The sequence below is a fragment of the Diadema antillarum genome, unplaced genomic scaffold, assembly GCF_040938485.1.
Source record: "Diadema antillarum isolate AM-2024a unplaced genomic scaffold, OU_Dant_1.0 seq00000015_RagTag, whole genome shotgun sequence".
Taxonomy (NCBI): Eukaryota; Metazoa; Echinodermata; class Echinoidea; order Diadematoida; family Diadematidae; genus Diadema; species Diadema antillarum.
The window spans coordinates 1,833,484-1,857,081 of NW_027271135.1; the positions used below are offsets into that span (position 1 = coordinate 1,833,484).

General features: G+C 38.3%; 1 protein-coding gene across 1 annotated transcript; it reads left to right on the plus strand.

Annotated features, from left to right (window-relative positions):
• Nucleotides 1-7,321: 7,321 nt before the first annotated feature.
• On the plus strand, nt 7,322-23,123 carry LOC139725122 (MFS-type transporter SLC18B1-like; the record flags this gene model as incomplete). Its single annotated transcript, XM_071636209.1, has 14 exons — nt 7,322-7,510; nt 8,386-8,481; nt 8,944-9,017; nt 10,953-11,100; nt 12,189-12,257; nt 12,520-12,607; nt 14,136-14,278; nt 15,031-15,135; nt 15,930-16,021; nt 16,951-17,046; nt 18,406-18,480; nt 19,053-19,196; nt 19,734-19,829; nt 23,081-23,123. Coding segments are annotated over 13 exons (1,398 nt in total), but the record flags the coding sequence as incomplete, so codon positions are not given.
• Nucleotides 23,124-23,598: the final 475 nt, after the last annotated feature.

The window sequence follows — 23,598 nt, forward strand, 5'->3', positions numbered from 1 at the left end:
CAACGCATCCGCAAGCACGATCGAAACGATGTCGCAATGCCTATCGAAGCACGTGTGTGCTGTATAAAAATACTAATAAATGCATGCTGTGTGTATCTCGTTGTTGGCGGTGTTCCGAGGTCACTCTCGACCTCATCTTTGTTAGAAAGAGTCAACTTCGGATCAAGTCTCCATATTGGTGAGAAAGAGTTTTGGTTGTTTTACACATGTAGCTCAGTTCATGTAGAGACTGATCTTCGATGTCATGATTTCAATCTTTTAGTCTAGCTTACCTCGTTATTATCCGATCATCAAACAAGCGATCATTCAAGTGTGTCGCTCAGTCGATAGTCCCACCCGTTTTATGACGGCGTCGGATCACCACGGTACGCTCCCCTCAGCTCGGTGATACTTTACTTAGGCCTACCTGAATACGCGGTATGCATGGTATGCACTGCATTGTGTGCAGTCATTCTCATTGACCTTAAAAGAAAGTGTAGAATTTAAGCACTCCTAGTGATTGGTTCAGGTATTTGTACGAAATCCGTTCATTATGATGATATTTTTTTTTTTAATGTAAACTAAGTAGATCTAGGCCTAATATTCAGTAACAATATGTTCTGGGTGAGTCCATACACCATTATTTGTAATTCAAGCATAAAAAGCTTATCGGGGATGGCTGGTGTCTAGTAGTAGTAGACTCTACTCTAGTAGTAGTACTAAACGGTTTACTACCCTAGTAGTAGTAGCTGATCAGTGGGAATGCTTGGGGATGATTGTTCCAATCCTTGTGGGATTCATTTAAGAGTATACTTGGGTGACCCGCACCTCGTCATAGTTAATGTTTGCCCATAATTGAATCACATTTCGCCCCTGAAATTCTTTGAAATCCAACTCACTTACAGGAAAAATGCTGAAAATTCCAATGGAATCACAAGTTCACTGATCAATATTGAAAATTTGCAGCTATCGTCGTCAAAGGCGAACGATGCGAAAAAGATGCGCGCTAAGGAAGGGGCCCGCAACACGTCACCCGCTCTCCCATAGACTTAGCACGTAAAAGACGTGTGCGGGTGACTGTGATGTTCCCATAGACATACACGTAAAAGATGCGTGCGGGTGACATATAACACATATTCCTATAGCCCTATTAAAATTTCAGATTTTCGCGAAAAACTGTTCGGTTTTCACCACAATTTGCTTGGTTGTGGTAGTCCTGCCAAGTTTCAAGCGTACAGAACACAGGCCCGGGCATACATTTTTGTTCAGTGCGCTCAAAACGATTTTAAGCGGGGTGACGGTATTCGTGCCCCTGACGAGGTGCGGGCACCTGGCTATACATTATATCTATTTTTGTGTTTAAATTATTTGCTTCAGAATGGTCTCATATTCAAGTAATACTTGTATAAGCAGTTTAATGTTTCCAGGTTAAATAGCATGCCTGTAGAAGTACAGTCGTGTCAGTGGCGGATGCAGTGGTAAGGGGGGGGGGGGTGGCTGGGGAAGCACGTTGCGCACGACCCCTCTTTATTTTTTTGTTAAAACAAAAGAAATGAAAAGAAAAAAAATGGGGGGGGGGAGGCAAGCACCTAGCACGTGTCCCCTCTTTTTTTTTTTGTTCAAACAAAAAACAAAACAAAAATGAAAAGATAAAAAAAGGTGGGGGTGCATGCATCCCCCCTTTAATTTTGTTCAAAGTGCCTTCCCTTAAATACAGAATTCTTGGATCTGCCCCTATTGTTGCTGATTTTGCAACACTCGCAGCAAAGCAAAAACCAAAGTTTGGTCAATGTAGAGGTCTGGGTAGCACGTAGCCGGTAGGACCTACAGACTGCATAACTACAATGTATGCAGTGTACTTACATGATGTTGTAGCTCTGTCGCTGCACACAAGTGTCGTGACCTTCACACATTACATCTGGTCGGGCAACGCAGTGCAGTATGTGCTTATGAATGATCGCACAAATGCAACTTGCTTGTAATTTGCCCACAATTGCACTGTCCAAATTTGACCACCTGCTACATGTACGATGTAGAAATTTGTATGCTTTAATTTTAGTCTATTGTGCGAGGTTGAACCTTGGCACAGTCCCCAGGAAGTCGAGCCTTGGTGCAGGTGGCAATACACCATGTAGGCTACATGTCTGCCAGCAGAATTTTCACGTTATTGACAGTAATGACAGTAATGACACTTGACAGAAAATAACTCTGTAAATTAAATGTTTTATATTTTAATATCTTTTTTTTTTCAATAGAATCATTGCAGTCTGATTGGTCATTTACATTTTATCATACATTCATTTGTAGCTCACCTGAACCGAAGGCTCAAGTGAGCTACAATGTATTGCGATCGCTCTTCGTCCGGCGTCCGCCGTGCGTCGTCCGTCATGCGTAAACTTTTTCCATTTTCATCTTCTTCTTGAGAACTCCATGACCAATTTTCACCAAACTTGGCAGGTACACTGTAGCATCCCTACGGGGATAGGATCTCAATTTGTTCAAATGGGCACCATGCCCCATCTGGAGGGCCCCCAGAGGGGCCCTAACCCCCCAAAATTAAGAAATCTTCTTCTCTAGAACCAGAAGTGATAGAGCTACAGTGTAAATGAGTTAGTACATTGATCGACTGCAGTTTTAAGTTTGTTCATGGCGGAATCAGGGGTGCCCCCCTCGGGACCCAGGGGAGGGGGATGGGGAGGGTTTCTAATGGGGCCCAAATTGTACATTTTCATCTTTTTCTTGAAAATGTCATTATGTATTTTCACCAAACTTTGCAGGTAGCATTCCTAGGGGGATAGAATCTCATTACCATCAAATGGGCACCATGCCCCACCTGGGGGCTTCAGGGGGCCTAAATTGGGGCCTAAATTGTAATTTTTCATCTTTTTCTTGAAAACCCCTTTATGAATTTTCACCAAACTTGGCAGTTAGCATCCCTAGGGGGATAGAATTTCAATTCCATGAAATGGGCACCATGCCCCACCTGGGGGGCCCCCGGGGGCCCAACCCACCCTCCAGTAAGGAGAATCTTGAAAGATTTTCTCTAGAACCAGAAGTGATTGAGCTAAGTTAATACAATGAGTCAGTAAATTGATGACTGTTGTTCAAGTTTGTTCATAGCAGTATCAGGGGTGCCCCTTCCCCATTTGGACCCCCCCCCCCTTTTGGACCCAAGGGAGTGGGGTGGACTGGGTCCAAGTGGTGGTGTAAATTGTACATGTTCATAATCGTTGAAAAAACCCTTGATGAATATTCACCAAACTTGACAGGTTGCATGCCAGGGAGTAAAGATCTCAATTTGTTCAACAGGGCACCATGCTCCACTTCGGGCACCCGAGGGGGCCTAGTACCCCCCCCCCCCCCCAACATTAAGGATTATTTACAATTCTTCTCTAGAAGGAGACTTTATAAAGCAACGTTACTTTGTGTTTATTGTACATTGCTGACTGTAGTTCCAAGTTTGTTCATTGCAGTGCCCCCCCCCCCAAAAAAAAAAAAAAAAACAAAAAAAAAAAAAAATGGGGCGGGGGGGGGGGGGGAGGGAAATGCACCTCCAAAATTAAGGAATATTCAATAATATTGTTCACTAGAATCAAAAGTGATAGGGCTTTAAGTAGACCTTTTTTTTTTCTTTTTTTTACTGCATAGTCTAACATTCTATAAGGGCAAGTCCAGCGTCACAGACATTACATTTCAGACATTTTTTGACACTTTATGAGGTTAGTTTTAAAAGAGAAAACATTTATTTGAAGCTAATACTTGGTGATCACACACCACTCATCTAGATAAAACAACACTGTGAATATAAGAAAAAAATATACAATCGTTGTTTAATTATGCCAGAAAATGTTGTGCGTCACGGACATTACATTTTTTGGACACAACTCTTTACATGCCAACAAATAGTTTACAAACTCTGTGAGTTTAATCATCTTAATAAGACATTTTCCCTTTACAATGAATGTTTTGATATTGCTGTAACATATTTTAAACAAATTTAAATTAAAAAGTGTTTCAAATGACAATGATGGAAAGAAATCTGGCGTCACGGACATTACATTTTGAGCGTCACGGACATTACACTTTTGTCCACTTACTAAAAACTGAAATTAAGGTTAGTGAAAAACTATTTTTTATACTTTTTCTGAAGCAAAAGGACTGTAGGGTACATAAAGATACGTTTTAGTCCATTCTGTGAAATAAACAATGTTTTTCGGTTTCCATGGCAACAATAAACTCATTAATATTTAATAAAAGTATATATAGATATGGTAAAATGACAGTACTTTCACAATTTATACTATTCTACATGGTATGTCTTCTACAATCATCTAAGAATACATAAACACTGTAATTGAAGCAATCCCTAAAACTTAAACTGAAAAGAAAACTCAAAGAGAAAAGTCTTAAAACGTCACGGACATTACCACCTTATGCACTTTGAAAATATATGAAATATCAGTCAGTTACTTACTTTCTTTTTCTTTTGTTCTCATTTTTTTAAACATACAATACCATGAAATAAATCATGTCAACTTTAAACAATTTCTCTGAAATATTTATTACTTCTCTTTTCACCTTCCAAGGTAAAAATAAACATGTTATATGAATGATGCAATGTAATAATACAAAAATGAAATGATATCAAATAATAGCTCAATACTGACAAATGAAACAATCTTCATTAGTAAATCATAACATGAAGAATACATAATCAGTAATATTGATATTTATCTCTGATGTATATTCGATTGATATTGATAATACATGTACAACTTTTTTTTTTTTTATATAGGAACAAGCCTATATGGATGTTACAGATATTACACCTTTGATGAACCTTGAACATAATAAGTGATTAACTTTTTGTTTAGTTCTTTCTGCTGTCATCTTTTTTGTATGAGCTATAGCTTTACAACATTTCTTTGATACATGATTTTCTTTAATAAGTGGCAATAATAAACATGAATGTACAATCATGGTACAATACAGACTAATTTATGAAAGTGGTTCATTATACCACAAAATTAAGTACAGTTAAGAGAACACATAACAAAAGCAAAAAATGCCTAGATGCAATTCTTCTACAGGGTAGATTGTGAGCTACTGCTACTGCTATTTTGTAAAAAAGTTTAGTTATTCAGCTTCAAAGTTTTGTTTAAAGGAACATCTATTTCGATTGTCCATTGTTAGAGAAGACAGACACTCAATAATCTGTGTCTTCTCGATGAAAGACTCTTCTTCATTGCTATAGACGAACTGATTAGATGTACCCTGTCTTTTCATAAATGTAACAGTACATCCATCTCCATGAACTGCAGTGATTTGAGCTACAAAATATTTCACTGACTTTTTGGTTAAGAACTTGACTCAAACAAACAACCCAACTGCAGGTTGGTGAGATAATGAAAGTAGAAACAGATTAAAGGCAAGGTTAAAGATTTGATGAACAAGGTATTACAGTGTACCCCCACACACACATACCTGCCCCCCCCCCATATACATGCCCCCCCCCCCCACACACACACACATACACACACCCACACACACATTCACACTAACAAAGAAAGATTACAGGCCATATTAGAAAATTTCATCATTATCTACAGGTATTTCTAAATTTTTCATACTTCGTAATGTCCGTGACGTCTATGGGATTTATAACATTGTAATGTCCGTGACGCATTTTACTGGAAAAGTATTCGTGTGTTTCAAAATTTAATTGATAGTCTTGTGTAACAGATTGATTGATAATCAGAAAAACATTGTTTAATTACAAAACTTCAGCATTTTTAAAAAAGTATTTGTAAATTTTTGATACTTAGTAATGTCCGTGACGTCTATGGGATTTCTAACATTGTAATGTCCGTGACGCATTTTACTGGAAAAGTATTTGTGTGTTTCAAAATTTAATTTGTAATCTTGTGTAACACCATATTCTAGCTTTGCAAACTAAATTTTAACTTACTTGGATCAATTTCAATCTCTGTACAAAAACTTTTATACCTAAAACGTCACGGACATTACACTTTCAAAAAGGTAGAAATCACCAAATTTCAATATGCTGTGATTTTCTTAATATAATATATTTTTGAAAAATTCTTTTTGTTTCATTTAGTGCATTCCATGGACAGTAGAAAAAAATAATAAAATGCAGCCAAGATGTGCTCAAACATTCTAATTTTTCTCTCATTAATAAAATGTGTGCAAAACAGTGCTTTTGAGCACTACATTCAAAATGAAGCTAAATTTAGTTTGACATGGTGAAAAAATCAATTTCACTAGATTTTCCCCAAATTTTCTTTATATTTATCTAAATATAGGCTTTTCTGAATACTTTGAACATAAATTCAGTTAAAGTCTGTGAAATTTATTTTTTCACCCTGAGACTGTAACTTTTTTCATGGACTTGCCCATAAAGTACAGTGTACATGTTCCTTTTACCAGTGTGATGGAATATTTTATGCAAATGGACACCATGCCCCCAGCTCTCAAAGCTATCCCACCACAAGTTTCCAATGTTCTCAGGTAAGAGTCTGCCAGAATGCATGAAAGGTGAACTTGCGATACTCAGGTGAGCACGAGACCCCCGGGTCTCTTGTTACTGTAAATCCACAATGAGCCATGCATCTGGTAGAATCTGAATGCATGGCTCAAACCTTGCACAGTACCGGTATTATACGGATAAAGAACAATGTTGGTCTACTGGACGTACACGTATACAGGCCCATTTTAAATGATGCCTATAGGCCTGTTTCCTGTATCCTCAAGGATTGTATACTCTTGTTTACTTTGGAAACAGTATAAACCCCCCTCCCTCACTGACATTGGTTTAAACATTATTTGCAAAGTTCAACCTCACACATGCAATTCACACTGATTTACCCTGCCCTGTGCAACATTAGTGTCCCCATAGTTTGATTTGACTGCTAAAGGTAGAAGTAGAACTAGTCAAATGCTCAGTGCTTGTTGAAAGTTGAAGTAGCAATTATTCTATTAAAATATGTTGATGTTGATACAGAAATAATAACAATTATGCACTGAAATTAGAATGTCTCTGTGTTTTTACGTGCTTCACCAGGCACTCAAGAACTGCCAAAATCACACCGAGTTGGTCACTTGTCAACTTGTCAAGGCAATGGCAGACGAGAGAGAAAGCCTGTTCGCCAAGTTCTACGATGACGATGACAACGATGATGATGACAGTGCCAGTGCACAAAGCATCGAATCTATTCTAAAAGGACTTGAGAGGAAGGCAGTGGCAGAAGCAAGGACTGAAGATACCCCTGTTGAATCGGAGGCGGCACCGACAAATTTGGTAGGAGCAAATGGTCCACTGCATGCACAGACTGTCGGAAGTGATGATGGGAAAGAGGTTGTTGGTGGAGATCACGGGGTGGAATCAGAAGGAGAGGAAACGAAACCACGCCATATCACACTGCGACAGAAGCTCACATTCGCCGGGATTGCAATTATGTACATGTCATCGCTCATGTCCTTTTCTGTCTTGGCACCATTCTTTCCAAATGAGGTAATTGATATTCATGTGTTCTTTTGTGTCATATGGACAGGGCTCCTTTTCTGTGAACATCTAAATGACAATATCTCTGAATGGATTTGATATTAAAGAACAAAATGGCAACTCATCAGAATAATGTAGAGAGGAGAAGTGAGATTCAAGAGAAGCATTTGTGACCAGCCAATTTGAAACCAACAAAATTTGAATCAGGGCCAAAATATCACTTAGGCCAAAGTGAATTTCGACTTTTTCAACATTATACTTCAAAAGAGTTTATAAGCTCTAAGCTTGTATGTAAAATTGTACCATCCTTACCCAGTCAAAATCTCTTTAGTTTAGATAGAGTTGACCCTGTGTATTGTTACAGAAAAGGATGAAAAATGTTTGTGTTAATTGATTGGGGTTTCCCAGATGTGCTGTGCAGCAGAAGAATCAATGAAAAAAAAAATGAAAGTGGTCTTAAAACAAACAAACAAACAAACAAACAAACTAACTAACTAACTAACTAACTAACTAACTGACCCTATAATAATGGTACTTGTATCTTGATTCTGGCTTTGTTGCTCTCATTCAGAGGTTTCAAAAGGTGCACTGTACAAGTTTGATTTGGTCAAACTGAATGACATTTTGGTCCATAAGAGAGGATCCTAACTGCAACTTTGTGGTTTTTGAGCTGGATGGTCAGATTTGGCATTTTTTGTTGTTTTTTCCCCATTATTGCAGCATTTTCATCATTTGAAAAAAAGTTGCAAACCTAGAAGAATGATAACACAAGAAATTTCTGAGATATATTTGTTGGTTGCCATTATTTAGGTTTGTATAAGTTGTAAAATAAATGTGACACAGTTTGCTGATTGTGATTTTCTTTCTTTCATTGTTGTTTGCAGGCAGAGAAGAAGGGTGTAAGTCCAGCAGAGACTGGGTTTATATTTGGATTCTTTGCTCTGGTCAGCTTCATCTGTTCTCCAATTCTAGGAAAATATGTAAGTAACTTCACTTTTATGTAACTGTTTAGAGAGAAAGTGCCTGAAATTATTTTGTTTCTATCACAAGAACTGTTTTAGATTGGTTAATATGGAGAATGATAGAGATCATTCAAATACCCCAATCATTTCAGAAAGAAGGCCCATGTATTTGTAGAATTAATTGTAATTTGAATACCAAACAATGATATGTTAATGGAGCTCACCAGAAATTGGAAATCCAATTGGAAATTGAAAATTGGAGCTCCAGCAACAGATCTTGTTTAGTATTCAAAGTACAGTCTGTTAAAGTCATGTATCAATATCAATCTTTTGAGTACATATGTGAAATAGTGATGCAAGCTACAAAACTGATATCCCCAGTGTGTACTCCAATACACCTCTGCCGCTTTATTTTTTACGATGTTTGTACTCATTGTTTACACTGGGCGCCTCTTTTCTCATTCTGTGACTCTTTCCCAGTTGCCAGTCATTGGGGCAAAGTTCATGTTCCTCAGTGGATCCTTCCTGAGTGCAGGTTGTAATATTTTATATGGGTAAGTTCCCACAATGTGCATTTGCTCAAGAAACAGAAAAGGTGATCTACGTTTGTACATTGTATATATGGCACCATGCACAGGTTATTTGCTTGTTCCACTTTTGTGTCCATATTAGGTGTTAGTTCAACATCTTTACACAATAATTGTACAATGTAGCTGCCATGGTATGCTTTAAATTTGTGCATGGTAAAGACCTTTTCATTTTTTTGTGTGTGTGTATCAGAGTTCAAGGTTAGATTTTGCCATCATTATTAATCTCGTGCTTTCTTTGTTTTGTTCTTCCTTGTTTGAAAATACCAATATGCCATTACAAACTCTGTGTTTGAAACTTCTGTTGTGTTGGTTATAGGATATAAAAACATTTCAAGAGAAAATTACCAAAATTTCCCTTAGAAAGAATGCTTACTCTCCTTGGTACATTTTTGATTGTCCTTCTTCCCCAGTTGAGCCTACATTTTGCAACACAAAGTGATTGATTATTCTATACCAGGTGAATATGCTATCTATGCACATACAGTGTACAATCAGCACCAATTGTTCAAAGCAAGTTGTAATGTTAGACCACTTGCAAACAGCAATAATGTAGTTAAATCCTACAGCGGCAAAGATTTGATACAAAAACTATTATACATGTGACCGTGCACCTCAAAACGAGCATAAAGTCACACACACTGATTTTGTGTGAGGACTGAAAATAAGTGAAATGGGTCAACCTAGCCGAACTTGACTCTTTCATATTTTCTGAAAGAGCGGGTCTTCTTTTACATTATGCTAAAATTTAGTATCATATAATGGGCGGGAAAGTGTGTATTTTAGCAGGTTATCTCCAACATTTTTGGTAGAATAGTCTGATTAGGTGTGTCTGTAGAATCCCTTTTTCATTTCTGAAAAACCTTTTCCACTTTCTTCACTTTCAACTCTAATAACTTTTGAAAGGATAGTGCTACTGCTTTGAAAGTTGGTATTGATTATGGACAGAATGTGTTAATGAGACATGCTTAATTTCAATTTAATCCGATAATCCCTTCATTGTTGCTATTCTGGTGGTTTCCTTCCTGTTTTTTGTCCCATTCATCGCACAGCCAGCACGGGTTTGATAAAAGATTAAGCGCTTGAATAGACACTGTACCAGAGACTCCAACCCCAAGCACCTTCTGATCTGGAGATTCTCCCGCCCGAAACCCCTAGCAAACGGGAGACTCCAAGTTGATGTGTGCGAAGCGCGAAGTTCCTAGGTTTCTATAGATGTTTTCTGGTGCTATCTAAGGCTTATTTTTTTTTGACATACGATAGCAATAAGTAAGAAATCCTTTCCACCGGGAGACACAGAGCCAGGGCGGGAGAAATCAAATCTCAAACGGGAGAACGGGAGATTTTGCAATAATGGGCTTTCGGCGGGAGATCTCCCGTCGAAAACGGGAGAGTTGGAGTCTCTGCTGTACTTCAGAGCCTCTTTTCTCAGTTCACACTTTTCCTGAGTTTGTGCTTTCTTTCCAATATTTAGATAGGCTAGGAGAGTCCATTTTATTTGAGTAATACATCATTTTAAAGCTTAAAGTCTGCTCTTTCAGAATATGGTCTTAACTAAAAATTCATGTCTGGCGACTTTTTGTTTGTGTTGAGGTGCAGGGTCACATATGTAGTGCGCTTTCCTATGAAAATGGACAGATGCACAAGTTAAAAAAAAAAAACACCTAATACAGGTAACTCCCAATGAAACAAAATCCTTCGCACTGGCACATTTCTTTTTCTTGTACTTGAATTTCCTTACATTCGTAAAACAATTTAAAAGTATTGTAGAAAGATAATACCGGTAGACATAATTTTGGGACCTGAATTTTCATTTTGTTGCAACAAAAGCAGAGGAGACATTAGTGTCCTGCCATGTACAAAGAAATTAGCTTACAGAGATTCTTTGTGGATTCTTTATAGGTTTCTTGATGGAATCATGCAGAAAAATGTGTTCCTTGCGTTCTGCTTTGTCATCCGTGCTTTTGAAGCGCTGGGATCAGCCGCCACAGTAACATCTGGGATGGCCATTGTTGCACAAGTCTTTCCGGATAACGTGGCGCAATATGACGTAAGTTGTCTTCTCTTGTGTGATAAGCACTATGTTCTAAAAGATAGTTGTATTACTTTCTGCATACGTTGCAGGCTTGTCACTACTTAACCTCCGTAACTACCTGCATTATCTGACTTTTGCAACTGGAAGACGACTAGAATGGACTTTGTTTTTCTGTCATTTCCAAAAGGCAGGGTTCTCAAGATCTATGTTTATTTACGGTATCTAAACAGCTTCAAAAATCGTGCAAGTGACTCTTTGTTTACCAATTGTATAATGATATCATTGTTGTTATTATCATAACTGCTTTAATTTTTGTTGTTATTATCATAACTGCTTTAATATTTGTTGTTATCATTATCAGGCACGTGATTATTGTTGAACCCCGTTTACAGTGCGGGGCTGGGCCGAGCCGCGGCCGAGCCCATCAGCCTCAAATGCGGGGCTGAGCCCCACAATTTTGTCCGTTTACACTGCCGGGCTCGCCCATGCTTTTGATTCAAACCTTTCAATATTTTGTCTTAGTGGCACTCTGCTTGTAAACAAACGCCATTTGGTATAGTCTGGTTTTCAGACCCTTTTCAAACTGGATTCCGTGGTGACGAAGTCTACGAAGCCGCCATTTGGCAAAGGCCTTGCCGAAGGAAAAAAATCCTGTGCAGGACAAAACCGCCTTAAACTATACAAGTTTTCGACGTTGAGGGGGTTAATATCCTGAATAACGAAATAGTACGGGCAGAGGGTTTGGAAGCCCGACTAAAATTGGCCTCGCATTTGGCCCAGTTTGCGTTTACACAGAGAAAAGGCCGGGCTCAACCGCGGCGATCGTCCGTGGCGGAGACCACCTCCAGAGCGTCGCCAAATGTGCGGCCAATTTTGGCCCCGCATTTGGCCTTTTGCGCTTTTACACTGAACTGAAGGTGAGCTCGGCCGTGGCTGAGCCGGGGCCGAGCCTCGCACTGTAAACGGGTTCCTGGTGTTTCCCTTGAAGGAGAAAGTCTTTACAAGTTATGTTACTGCAACCACGTCACATACATACATTTAGCTGTTGGACTGTACTTTTTTATTTCCTTTGTTGTTGTTGTTGTTGTTGTTTTCCCACCCAGGGCATGCTTGAGCTATTTAGTGGTTTTGGTTTTGCCATTGGTCCACCACTTGGGAGCTTGTTCTATGGGGTGAGTATGCAATGATGTTTCACTCGTAACATAATAGCACCAGGGAGGTGTCATAGATGGAGTGGCTACTCTTCCTAATTCAGCACTGCACACCCGCTCAGTAAATCTATGATACCGGTACGTAATTAATTCATCACAATAAATATGTGTGTGCGTGTGTGTATGACAGGATTTTTATCTCTGACCTTGAATGGATTTTCCAAACTCTAAGCGATAAAGTAACAAATGCAATGCCCCTATTTTGTTCACCTTCCTCCTGTAGATTGGTGGCTATAGACTTCCCTTCATCGTTCTTGGTACCACGTCTTTGGTTCTCACCATCATCGATATGTGGATACTACCGTCTGTCAGTGAGTACTGTTAACGGCGTTATTTTTGTGAGGGTTTTATTTTTGCGAATTTAGCGAGCTTTGGGCTGATCGCGAAATTAAGGACACACGAAAATATTACCCTGTCATACCTTATGTACAAATTGATGACAAAATGCGTCCAATGCTGGCCGGACCAGAACGCGGCTGTCACGGTTACACCGCGCAGCCAGTGCGTACATATACTATATTACTAGTACGTACGCTATGGTGCGACCGATTGTGGAAGTGCAGTACAATGCTAAAAGTGCAGTAAAATGTGCAATCTCTGTGCTACGTTACTCTACGCGAACGAACACCAGCTCGACGTGGTTGGGTGAGGCCTAGGAATGCATGTAGCCCAACCAGACACTGTGTGCGCAGGGTCGTGTAGTAGTTAGGATGCATGTTAGCGCAACCATACAGACGCCGTGCGCAGCTAGAGCAACACTTGTGTACAGTGACAGGGCCGTGTATAATATGATGCATGTAAAACTTTCGCTAGTGCTAGCGCAGCTCTTGAACTTTGTCGTCTATCTATTTGTTGCAACATTTGGTGGGTAGGCCTACTGAGTACTCGTGAATGCTGTAATTGTTTCATTTTATAAATCTTCTACTGTGTCTTTTCTATTTTCATGTTTGGGAAGTCACAATGCAAATGGAAAAATGTTACGAGTACGTTGGCAAGTGTTTTAAAGTGTTTCTTGGGCTTGGCAGTAGACCCTACTACTACTAGTATCAATTGCAAATTTAACAACATGCGAAGATGCCACTGATACTGTGAATCGCGAAAATATCTGTATGCGAAAATATTGGCGTATACAGTATCTTGAAAGGTCAAAACACCAGCCAAGCCTGTGCACAGAATCCTCTTTGATGATGTAAAATATCGTTTCCATGGTAACTGGTATCAAGGCAATCATTTGAGTATCAGCTGCACGTGAAAGCAGTTGCTGCACTGGGCGCTGGCTCAAGTACATGTAGTGTCTTTCACAAAAGCAACAGTGGTTTAGGCTAGTTCCTGTGATAAGCTATCTATCAAAGTCAAAACACAGTACATTTGATCTGATTTCTAAATATTTCTGAAATATCCAAGGAAAGTGAAACCTTGCAGAAAAACAAAAGCTGAAAAATGTAATCAAATGAGCTTGGAAATAATTCATGTCTATGTTGTAAGGGATTTTTGTATTATAGTAGTGTGTCATTTTTGTTTCATACTTGCACAGTACAATAATTAAAGGAGAATAATCACCCTTGATGAATTTTAACAGTCACAATACTCTTTGGTATTTATCATTGTATTAATTTGATGGATGGTGCTATTAAGAATAGTCACATCACGCTTGTTGTTGATGGGTTTTGATAGAGCAAATATTATAGAAATTATTCCACTGTCTTAAAAATGCAGGTTATAAGAATGTATTTTTAGGCAGCAGGAATTTTGTCCATCTTATTGCTTTGGGTGCTGATTAGCACAGAAATCCCTATAATGTTTTACACACCATTTCAATTCCCCGTTCAATTTTTCTAGGGTCATTGTCTGGAGAAGAGAAGCCCGGCTCATTACTCAACGTTGCCAGAATTCCTGCCATCTGGGTCGTTCTCATCGGCTCTGTTTGGAGTAGTGCTTGTATAGGGTTCATTGACCCTACCCTTTCAGTACATCTCACCAATGTGAGTGAAGGTTTAAAGGCTTCATTTTACAACACTTGTATGATTATTTCATTTTTGTATTACTTACTGTTTGTGTTGTTTGTTTGTTGTTGTTAATGTTGTTGCCATAAAAGGGCAAAAGGATTTTGCTGTCTATTCATATGTTTTTTTCTATTTTCATGTAGTCATACTCTAAAAGGGGTCAACAGAAACATACAAAAGGTCAAGGGTCAGAGTTCAAGAGCTGAAGCATGTTAATGTGCAGTGTCATTGAAATATTAAAGTACAGCTGTATTAGGGTTTAGCGCCCAGTTCAAATTCAGATATAACTTCTGCATTAAAAAAAATACAATCCTACACACATCAAGATTAAATCACCATCAAATCAAGTTAAATGAAGGCAACCTGTAGCAGAGCAAATTGGGTCATCTTATTATGATCTATAGGCCTACTAATACATGTACTCTCATGGACTGGAGTTAAAAGGGGCCTTAGCTTTTGATCAACATTTTTGTCACAAGCCAATGTTGACCAAAAATTTTTAAAATGTGGTCATTTTGACTTTGACAAAGATTCTACTTGGATCAAAAGCTTAGGCTCCCTTTCACTTTGTTTTACTCTGCTGGCTGGCTATTACTGGATAAGCAGTTTCCATTTTTTGCTTTTTTGTTTGTTTCTTCATTATTTTTCTGGGGGTTTTTTGTGTGTATGAGAATGCATAATCTTCCATGTCTAAAGTATTGTATGACTAATACTGTTTTCTTCTTTTCCAGCCACCCCTAAAAGTTTCTAAATCTCTTGTTGGAGTCTTATTTTTTCTGGTTGGTGGAGGGTACGGAATTATGGCTCCAATTCTGGGGTATATTGGAGACAAAACAGTAAGTACAGAGTCTTTCTCTTGTGATCTAGAATCTCTTTACTACCTGCTAACTCATTTAACATTTTTTTTTTTTTTTTCATTAGCATGCAATGATCCATTCAAACTTAACGTACATTGTAAGTGCTCAAAAGTTAGCTAGCTCACTCAGGGGTAACAGTGCATCTCAAGCTAACAGGCCATAATAGCCATAGTGACACAATGGGAATAAAAGGGAATAAGATAATTTCTATTCATGGGCAATTTGTTTCCAAAACCCTGTACCAGTTTGTCAAGAAAGCATTCCAGCGTTTGCATGCCGACTGGCAGAGAAAGCACAATGAAATGAAAGGATTAAGGCCCATCGTCACTCATGTTCGGATGAATTTCTATTGCACAGCATTGATATGTATTGTGATACTCATTTTGATTGACCCTACTGTTGATGACACTGGAAGATACAAGAGGTTGGTGCTTTTTCGTTGGAGTGGAGATTCGTAGGTGCAGAATAAACAAAGCCCAGATGAAAAGTAAAAGTGATAGGATATTTTGTGACACATCATCACCAAACAGTTCCCGAATTTGCACATTTAAGACATACAGATGTACTCACGTCATCAGAAGTCACAATGGAATTGGACATCGAACCACTTCTTTACCATTTCCTGGTTTGTTCCCCGTAAATATTGCAAGACTTGCATTCATGTGTATGGACATTGCATTTTGTAGTTTTAAACCGTAGATGTGCTAGTCGCACTATACATGACTGTTTGTTAGTGCGTTTCCCATATCACTTCCATTTTCTTTTCCTTGCAGAAAGCCACTAGGATCATGATGGTCCTGGGCTTCTACTTCATAGGACTATCCTACATGTTCCTGGGTCCAAGCCCTCTCCTAAACCTACCCAAGTAAAGTCTGCCGTCTTGATAGAGTTTGTATGTCCATCTTTAGAATTGTACTGATGTACTATTAGATACTTGTTTTTGTGATTGACCTGCCATGATTCTGGGTAGATTTTGGCAAGAGAAAACAGAGACAAATACGTTTAATGTCATTATTATTATGTTTCTTTTGTAAGAGAGCAAAATGCATCTGATATTTGAGTGGAAATTGATACAGTTTTATATTTCCCACCATATGTCTCTCTGTAAGACAAATATTTGTTTGTTTGTTTGTTCCTGCAAAGGATTAGATATATCACTAGCATCTTATCTCTGCTTTCTTTCTTCAGTCTCTATTATTTTCAGTCAGACTCAGGACATTGTTTGTTCAAGCAGGTGCACACATCAAAGTTTAAGATACTTTGTTAAATTGGCAACACATCTTAGAAGATTACTGTAGTTCCTTTTTCAGCTTGGCAAAGTCTGCATTTTTCATTCAGATTTCATGCAGATTTTGTTTGATTGGTAATACAGATAAGTTTTGTAAGTATATACAATATGCAGTGAAATTTCAGAGTTACTTATTATGTAATGTAAATGGTGAGGTGATAATAATTTTATCAACAAAAATAATCCAGGACTTGATTGTTAGTGTTTGTGATGTGGCATATGCCCTTGAAATACTGTCAAACCAGACATTTTTGCATGGGTGAAACTTTGCAAAATTTTGCTAGAATCCAAAATTTCCAAAAGTAAAATACATACAACAGTTTTGTCTACACAATGCACTGAATGCCTGTCACTAATTTGCGAAAATTTCATGCAGCCAAACAGGCCAATAGTTCCAATTTTAAACCAACTTAAAGATAAACCAAAAATGCTGCAAAAGTTTCTGGTTTTACAATATTTCCTTATTTTATTATGATGTGCATTCCATTCTTCACTCCTATCCCCAGACAGCTATGGGTTATCATCGTTGCTCTCTCTCTGCTGGGGGTCTCAAACAGTTTGGCCAGCATGCCAGCATTTTTGGACCTAATCCTCTCCGCCCAGTAAGTGTGGATTGTTTGAACTTTGTTGATGCTGTTGATACGTCGCATTCTTATGCATGCTCTCCTAAAGCATACCGTGCTGCAGACCTACTTTACCTGTGCTTGTGGAGTGCTCCATTGCTAGCAATGCATACCAGACTGTACCATACCTTTTTAAAGCAGACCACTTCCAGATGTTGTCCAAAAAGGTGCCATACCCTACTGTGACATGGCACAGAACGCTCAAACGTAAAGTGGTCGAGAAGCTTTACTGTACCATACACTTGTAGGTTGACATGAGAAGAATGCATTGTCACACACATGTGTCATAACCTGTTCCATACTGAATTCTGAAATCTCCACTGGCCACCAGGTTCCTGGAGGGAATGGGATTCAATGCAAAGAGTTGATTATCTCTAGTGGGAACACCTGTGTTTAGCATACAATGTAAGTGCTTATGTCCTCGATGCTACAAAACCTGTGAATGTTGTAGAGAAAATGCCAAGCTTTGATGTAAATTGTATGACAAATCCGTGATTGTTTTTCTGTCAAATGACCAGTAACTATGCATGTACATTATTTTGGAGACATGACTTTTGCACACAAAACAGTGACAGAAACAGAATTTACATGTATTTGCAAATCCATTAGGGAACACAACTTGAGTCAATCACCACGTACAATACACGCTACTGTGTGACAGGAATGGAATTGTGATAAAATGCTTTCATTGTACTGTAGCATTTGGGGATTTATCGATCAGTTTGGCCGGGTTTCTGCCTATGAGTAAAATATGTGAATTTGGCACACTGTTTACTTTAAAGGGACATTCCAGACGAGTTTCATAATTTCACATCATGTAGTACATAAATCAAAAGATCCATGTATAGATTTGTGGAATTTATTTTTTTTTTTTTAGCAGTGAATCAGTACTTTGAAAAACCTTAAACAAATTACACTGAACGAGGATGATGACATAGGAGACTCACATATTTCAGAAATGTAGAAGTGTAATCCATTACAATATCTCTTGCTTGCGAGCTCACGTGTGTATAATCTGTGCATCCCTTCTTCTTTTGTTCTGCTTTCTTGAGCCCCAACTCATGCGCTCTTATGATGTTCCCACAATGTCATCATTCTTGTTCATTGCCACTTGTTATAAATTTCAAAAATATTTTTGTTCTTCTTCCCAGTTATCATTTAATACTGAAATTCTCTCCTCAGTATAACTAATTTATAGTTGTTCAAATGTAAAAATCTGAAAATTATCTGGAGGTCTCCTTTAATAGTCTGTGTGCAAATGTGGCAAATAAAGAGGTAACTGCTGTCACAAACCTATTTATTGTTAGTTTCCTCTTTTTGTTATCATTATTCTTCCAGGTGGTATGGTTTGCCCGATGATTTCTCCACCCAAGGAGTCCTCTCTGGTCTATTCAACGGGTCCTATGCACTCGGGTGAGCCACGGATTGAGGATGTTTCCCACAGGTGCTACAGAACTAGGATGGATGGGTTTGGAGGGGAAATGGGGGGGGGGGGGGAGAGGCATGGGGTGCAGCCCTGTACACTTTTGGCTCTTCCAAGAAAACAAAAGCAAAAACAGCAACCAAAACTAATACAGTCAAACCTGTCTACAGTGGCCACCCAAGAGAGATGAGCGAAGTGACTTTTTCTCTCATAGAGAATTGTTTTTAGTGGCCGAACATGGCAGGTGGCCGCTACAGACAGGTGGTCTCTAAGAGAAAAGAAAGAAAAAAAGAAGAAGAATCAGAAAATAAGACCCCCCCCCCCCCCACCGAAGAGCAAAAAGAAAAATAAATAAATAAATAAATAAAAAATAAAACAGCATAATACTTGACTCGAGTTCTGTTCATACTGTCTTTCCATGGATGCAAGGGGTAGCCAGAATCATGTACATGTACCTCTGTCCCAACCATGAGTATGTAGTACCCTTGACAGAAAATAGTACTATTATGTGTATCTAATAATATCTCTACAACATTCAGTAATCTGTCATTTCTCGTTGCAGCACATTCATTGGTCCGACATTAGCGGGCGTCCTTGTCGACAAAGTGGGATTCGACTGGGCGGTAACTGTGTTTGCTGCTGGCAACTTTCTTATAATGATCATGATTGGTCTGTTCAGTGCATGGGAGTTCCAGTGGGGAAAAGGGTAAGGCTTCTTTTCCTGTACCATCATTCATTGTTCAGGTCCACTGTCAAACTAGCTTCGAAAACATGTTTCTTTCAGAATTAATCCATCAAACTGTACATGAATTAACATTTATTGTAAATGATAATTGATTCACAATAGTCAAGTGATGAGCAATAGATACAGTAATTCAGATAATGATGAATTGAAAGGAGTTTCACACATGTCATTGCATAGTGTTATTACAATAATCTTGTGTCAAGTGTGCCTTGAAGGGGTGTACTGAAAGTTGGAACTTTGATAATTAACCTGTTTCCTACAGGAATCTGGTGGCCTGTGTATTAAGTCTATGGGGATTTCAGAATTCCATATGTAACGGGTTAATAGATATTTTAAAGACTGCCAATTGTGTTATCTTCACTGAAAAAAAGAGAGAGAAAAGTTTCAAGCAGGATGATAACATGTTCAATGTATCCAATGTTTGAATTTATCATTATCATTATCACTGAGATGTACAACTAGAAACATGCCAGATAGATATATCTTGTTTGGTTGCAGAAAGAGAAAACCAGAACATCTCAGGAGAAGAGATACACCAGAGAGATTAGTTAGAGATGAATCATCCATCAATGCCTAGATCTGCAAAGGTTGATAGTAAGTGTACCCTGCGAAACGTATACTGTATATTATAAGCTGGTATTTTCGCGAGGGTTTAATTTTTCGCGAATTTTGCGAATCACAGTTGGATCGCAAATTTAACCCTAAAAAGACTGGGTTATTTTGGTAGCTCGAAAGACTGGTGGGGGGCCTAAAGGGCCCCCCCTTAAGATCTCGGCCGTGGATCGCGCGATCGCCGCGGAAATTTGCACAATGGTAGTGTGCGATGTAATCTACAAGATCGTATATCTAAATTTTCCAAAATAGTCTTCTTTTATTTTATTTTGATTAATTATGCTAATTTATGCGAGAAATCAGACTTTTTTATCTAAATCAGTAAATAAAGCTCCAAAAGTGCTCATTTTTGGTCTAGATATTCTTTGTAGCATTCTTAGCAAATGTACTTGAAAAAAAATTCGATATCAAAATTAATTTCTTATTTATTTTATTGTTTTATGAATTTCTTATGTATTTCTTTGTTTTTTCGACCTTTTGTTTTTGTTGTTTTTTTCAGCAAAATTTGTGGCAGACCCTTTTTGAAGCATAATACTACTAAAACAAATTGATTTTAGCCATTGAGAGTAAAAATAAGCATATTTATATGAACCATGTGATAAAACTCAATTTGTATTGACTTTGTACACAAAATCACATTTTTGTGCCATTTTCGGTCTCACGTGCATGTACAAAAAGTTACGTAACTTCAGAGCCGTACCCCCGGGCGTCACAAATTTGGTGTCAAAATGTGCGGGAAACTCGAAAGAAAAAAGTCATAGAGCTTCGCGGCGAGAGCATTGCGTGTTGCTGAGTAATCGCGCGAAATGTCGAGGGGGGGGGCTTTTAGGCCCCCCCCCCCAGTCTTTTTAGGGTTAACAACACGCGAAAATGACTCCATGCACTGTGCTTATAGAGCATTAATGTAAGCGTTGGCGACGATTCACGAAAACAACATCTCGCGAAAATGTCTATTACGTCGTCATTTGCAAAAATATCTGTACGCGAAAACAACAGCTTAATACAGTATTTGATTAAGCTAATCCTTTCTGTGCTAGGGACTTTGGCCAGTGTATACACCACTATAGGCAAGGGCTACACACTAACCCATTTTTTTTTCTCTACTGGTCAGACCTGTGTATCGGGCCAGTAGGTACCCAGTTTCCCCATGTTTGATGGGTCCGTTCCTGAAAAAGTTACTAGTCCAAGAGTGATTTTTACTGGTCAGGGATTGGTTGGCTGAGTGCCAGTGCGCAGCATTCCTATAGGGTTTTGTGAGCCAATCAGCAGTCAAAGCACAGAAATGGTTAAAAGTGTAATCCCATGTAATGTCAAATTCAGTGTTTTGAATTGAGTAATCTGAAAAAAAAAAATAAAAAAAAGTGGTATTGTAGATGCCTCAAAAATATCAGACATTGAATCAGAAAATGGTGAAAATTTACACAACCAGTAACTTTCTTCTTTTTTTTCCTGGAAAGAATTGGTTGCAATCCCCATAGCACATGCTAACCAGGTGAAGTGAAAAAAAAAAATCCTCCTTACAGCTTGTACAGAGTAATTAATTACTCTTAATTAGTAATTCAGCAATTTTCAAATGGTTGGCATCTTATTATATGACTCCCATGGGATGTGAACGTCTTAATTAATTCTGCGCGATTTCATGTCAGAAACAGAAGAAAGATAGTAAAGATTTGTCTGCGAAAAACTTGTGCCATTTTCTAATTTGTGTTAATAACCATGTTGATATTAGATTGAATGCGTCTTGTAATTGCAATTCAAGTGTGCATGCAGAAAAAGACCTTGGCCCAAGATATACTTTCCTTGTAATATTGTTGAAAAAGACGTAAAATGTGCACATCAAAGTGATCTGGGAGATAGAATAATTGTCGAATAAACAGACTTGAGATGTTAATTTCTGTAGACAAAATACCAATGCCTTATATTGTGTACAATTGTTGTCCTATATTGTTCCTCGTACTGTGTTTTGGTACACCTGTCGGCCTACAATGTCCTTTACTGTTGCATATGCTGATACTGTGTTGCAGAGCTGCCACCTACAGTTGACTCCTATTCTAACGAAGTCCTCGGGACCGGCAGTTTTTTTTTTTTTTTTTTTTTTTTTTTTTTTTGTTATATCAAAATTTCATTATAACCAAAGAAATAAACAATAAAAAACATAGAGCCAATTGTGTTGCGGCCTGAATTTTTACTTTGTTTTAACCAGAATTTTGCTATTATAACGGGAGTGCACTGTAGTATGTTTTTGTCGTATTCTGCATGTTTTTCTTCATCCAGAATTCAAGATTTTTTTTTTTTTTTTATGGGGGGGGGGGGGGAGTGAAATTCCATATGTGACCGTGCACCTCAAAAAGAACATAAAGTCGCACACACTGATTTTGCGTGAGGACTGAAAATAAGTGAAATGGGTCAACCTAGTCGAACTTGACTTTTTCATATTTTCTGAAAGAGCGGGTCTTCTTTTACATAATGCTAAAATTTGGTATCATAAAACGGGAAGGAAAGTGTGTTTTTTTAGCAGTTTATTTCGAACATTTTTGGTAGATTAGTGTGATTAGGTGTGTCTTTAGAATCCTTTTTTCATTTCTGAAAAACCTTGCCCACACTCTTCACTTTCAACTCTTTGAAAGGATAGTGCTACTGCTTTCAAAGATGGCATTAATTATGGACAGAATGTGTTAATAAGGCATGCTCAATTTCAGTTTAATCTGATAATCCCTTCATTGTTGTTACTCTAGTGGTTAACTTCCTGTTTTTTGTCCCATTCATCGCACAGCCAGCACGGTTTGGTAAAGATTAAGCGCTTGAATAGACACTGTAATTCAGAGCCTCTTTTCTCAGTTCACACTTTTCCTGAGTTCGTGCTTTCTTTCCAATATTTAGATAGGTTAGGAGAGTCCATTTGATTTGAGTTATACATCATTTTAAAGCTTAAGGTCTGCTCTTTCAGAATATGCTCTTAACTACAAATTCTTCTCTGGCGACTTTTTGTTTGTTTTGAGGTGCAGGGTCACATATAGTGTGCTTAGTGTGTGCGCTTTAAAAATTTTTCATCCAGAATATGAATTTGAAAACAAAAACAAATAAGAAACCAAAAGCAAACAAAATATAAAAAACAACAACAACAAACAAAACATTTTTTTGCTCTTCATTATGTTTTTATGATTTGTGGGGGGTTGGTAGACCCGGTGTTCCTTTGCTGACCCATGTTTTCTTGACCATTGCATTATATGTAGCAAATTGGCATGGAGGGACTGGTAAGAGAAGGTGTGAGTGAAGATGACCCCCAAGCTGACCGGTCAGTTGACTTCAGGAGGAAACTCAACGCAACCTGACAGAAGCCACTCAGGTACAGTTGTACCAAGTGTCATAGAATGGATAGCGAGAATCCTGCTATTTCAGTGGTCGAGAGCTATGCGTTCATTTTTTTTTTTACTGGCGCCATGCTGAGTCACAGTGGTAAACATGTTGGGCACTTGTAGCAAGAGTCAGCGCACTTATATCGAAGGTTTACGCGCTATTAAGCACAAGCATTCGCGCACTCAGTACAAGGTGCCGATTATGCATCCAGTACGTTTTCCCATGCATCCAGTACTTTTATTTCATGCATCCAGTATTTATTTCATGCATCCAGTAAATAATGGATGCATGGTTTTCAGGCTCTTGTCTATGGCAAGCCAACCCAAAAGGAAATGCATCCAGTAAATTTGCCTTTGGGTATATTGTGATAAAAAAATGGATTTTTGGCAAGATA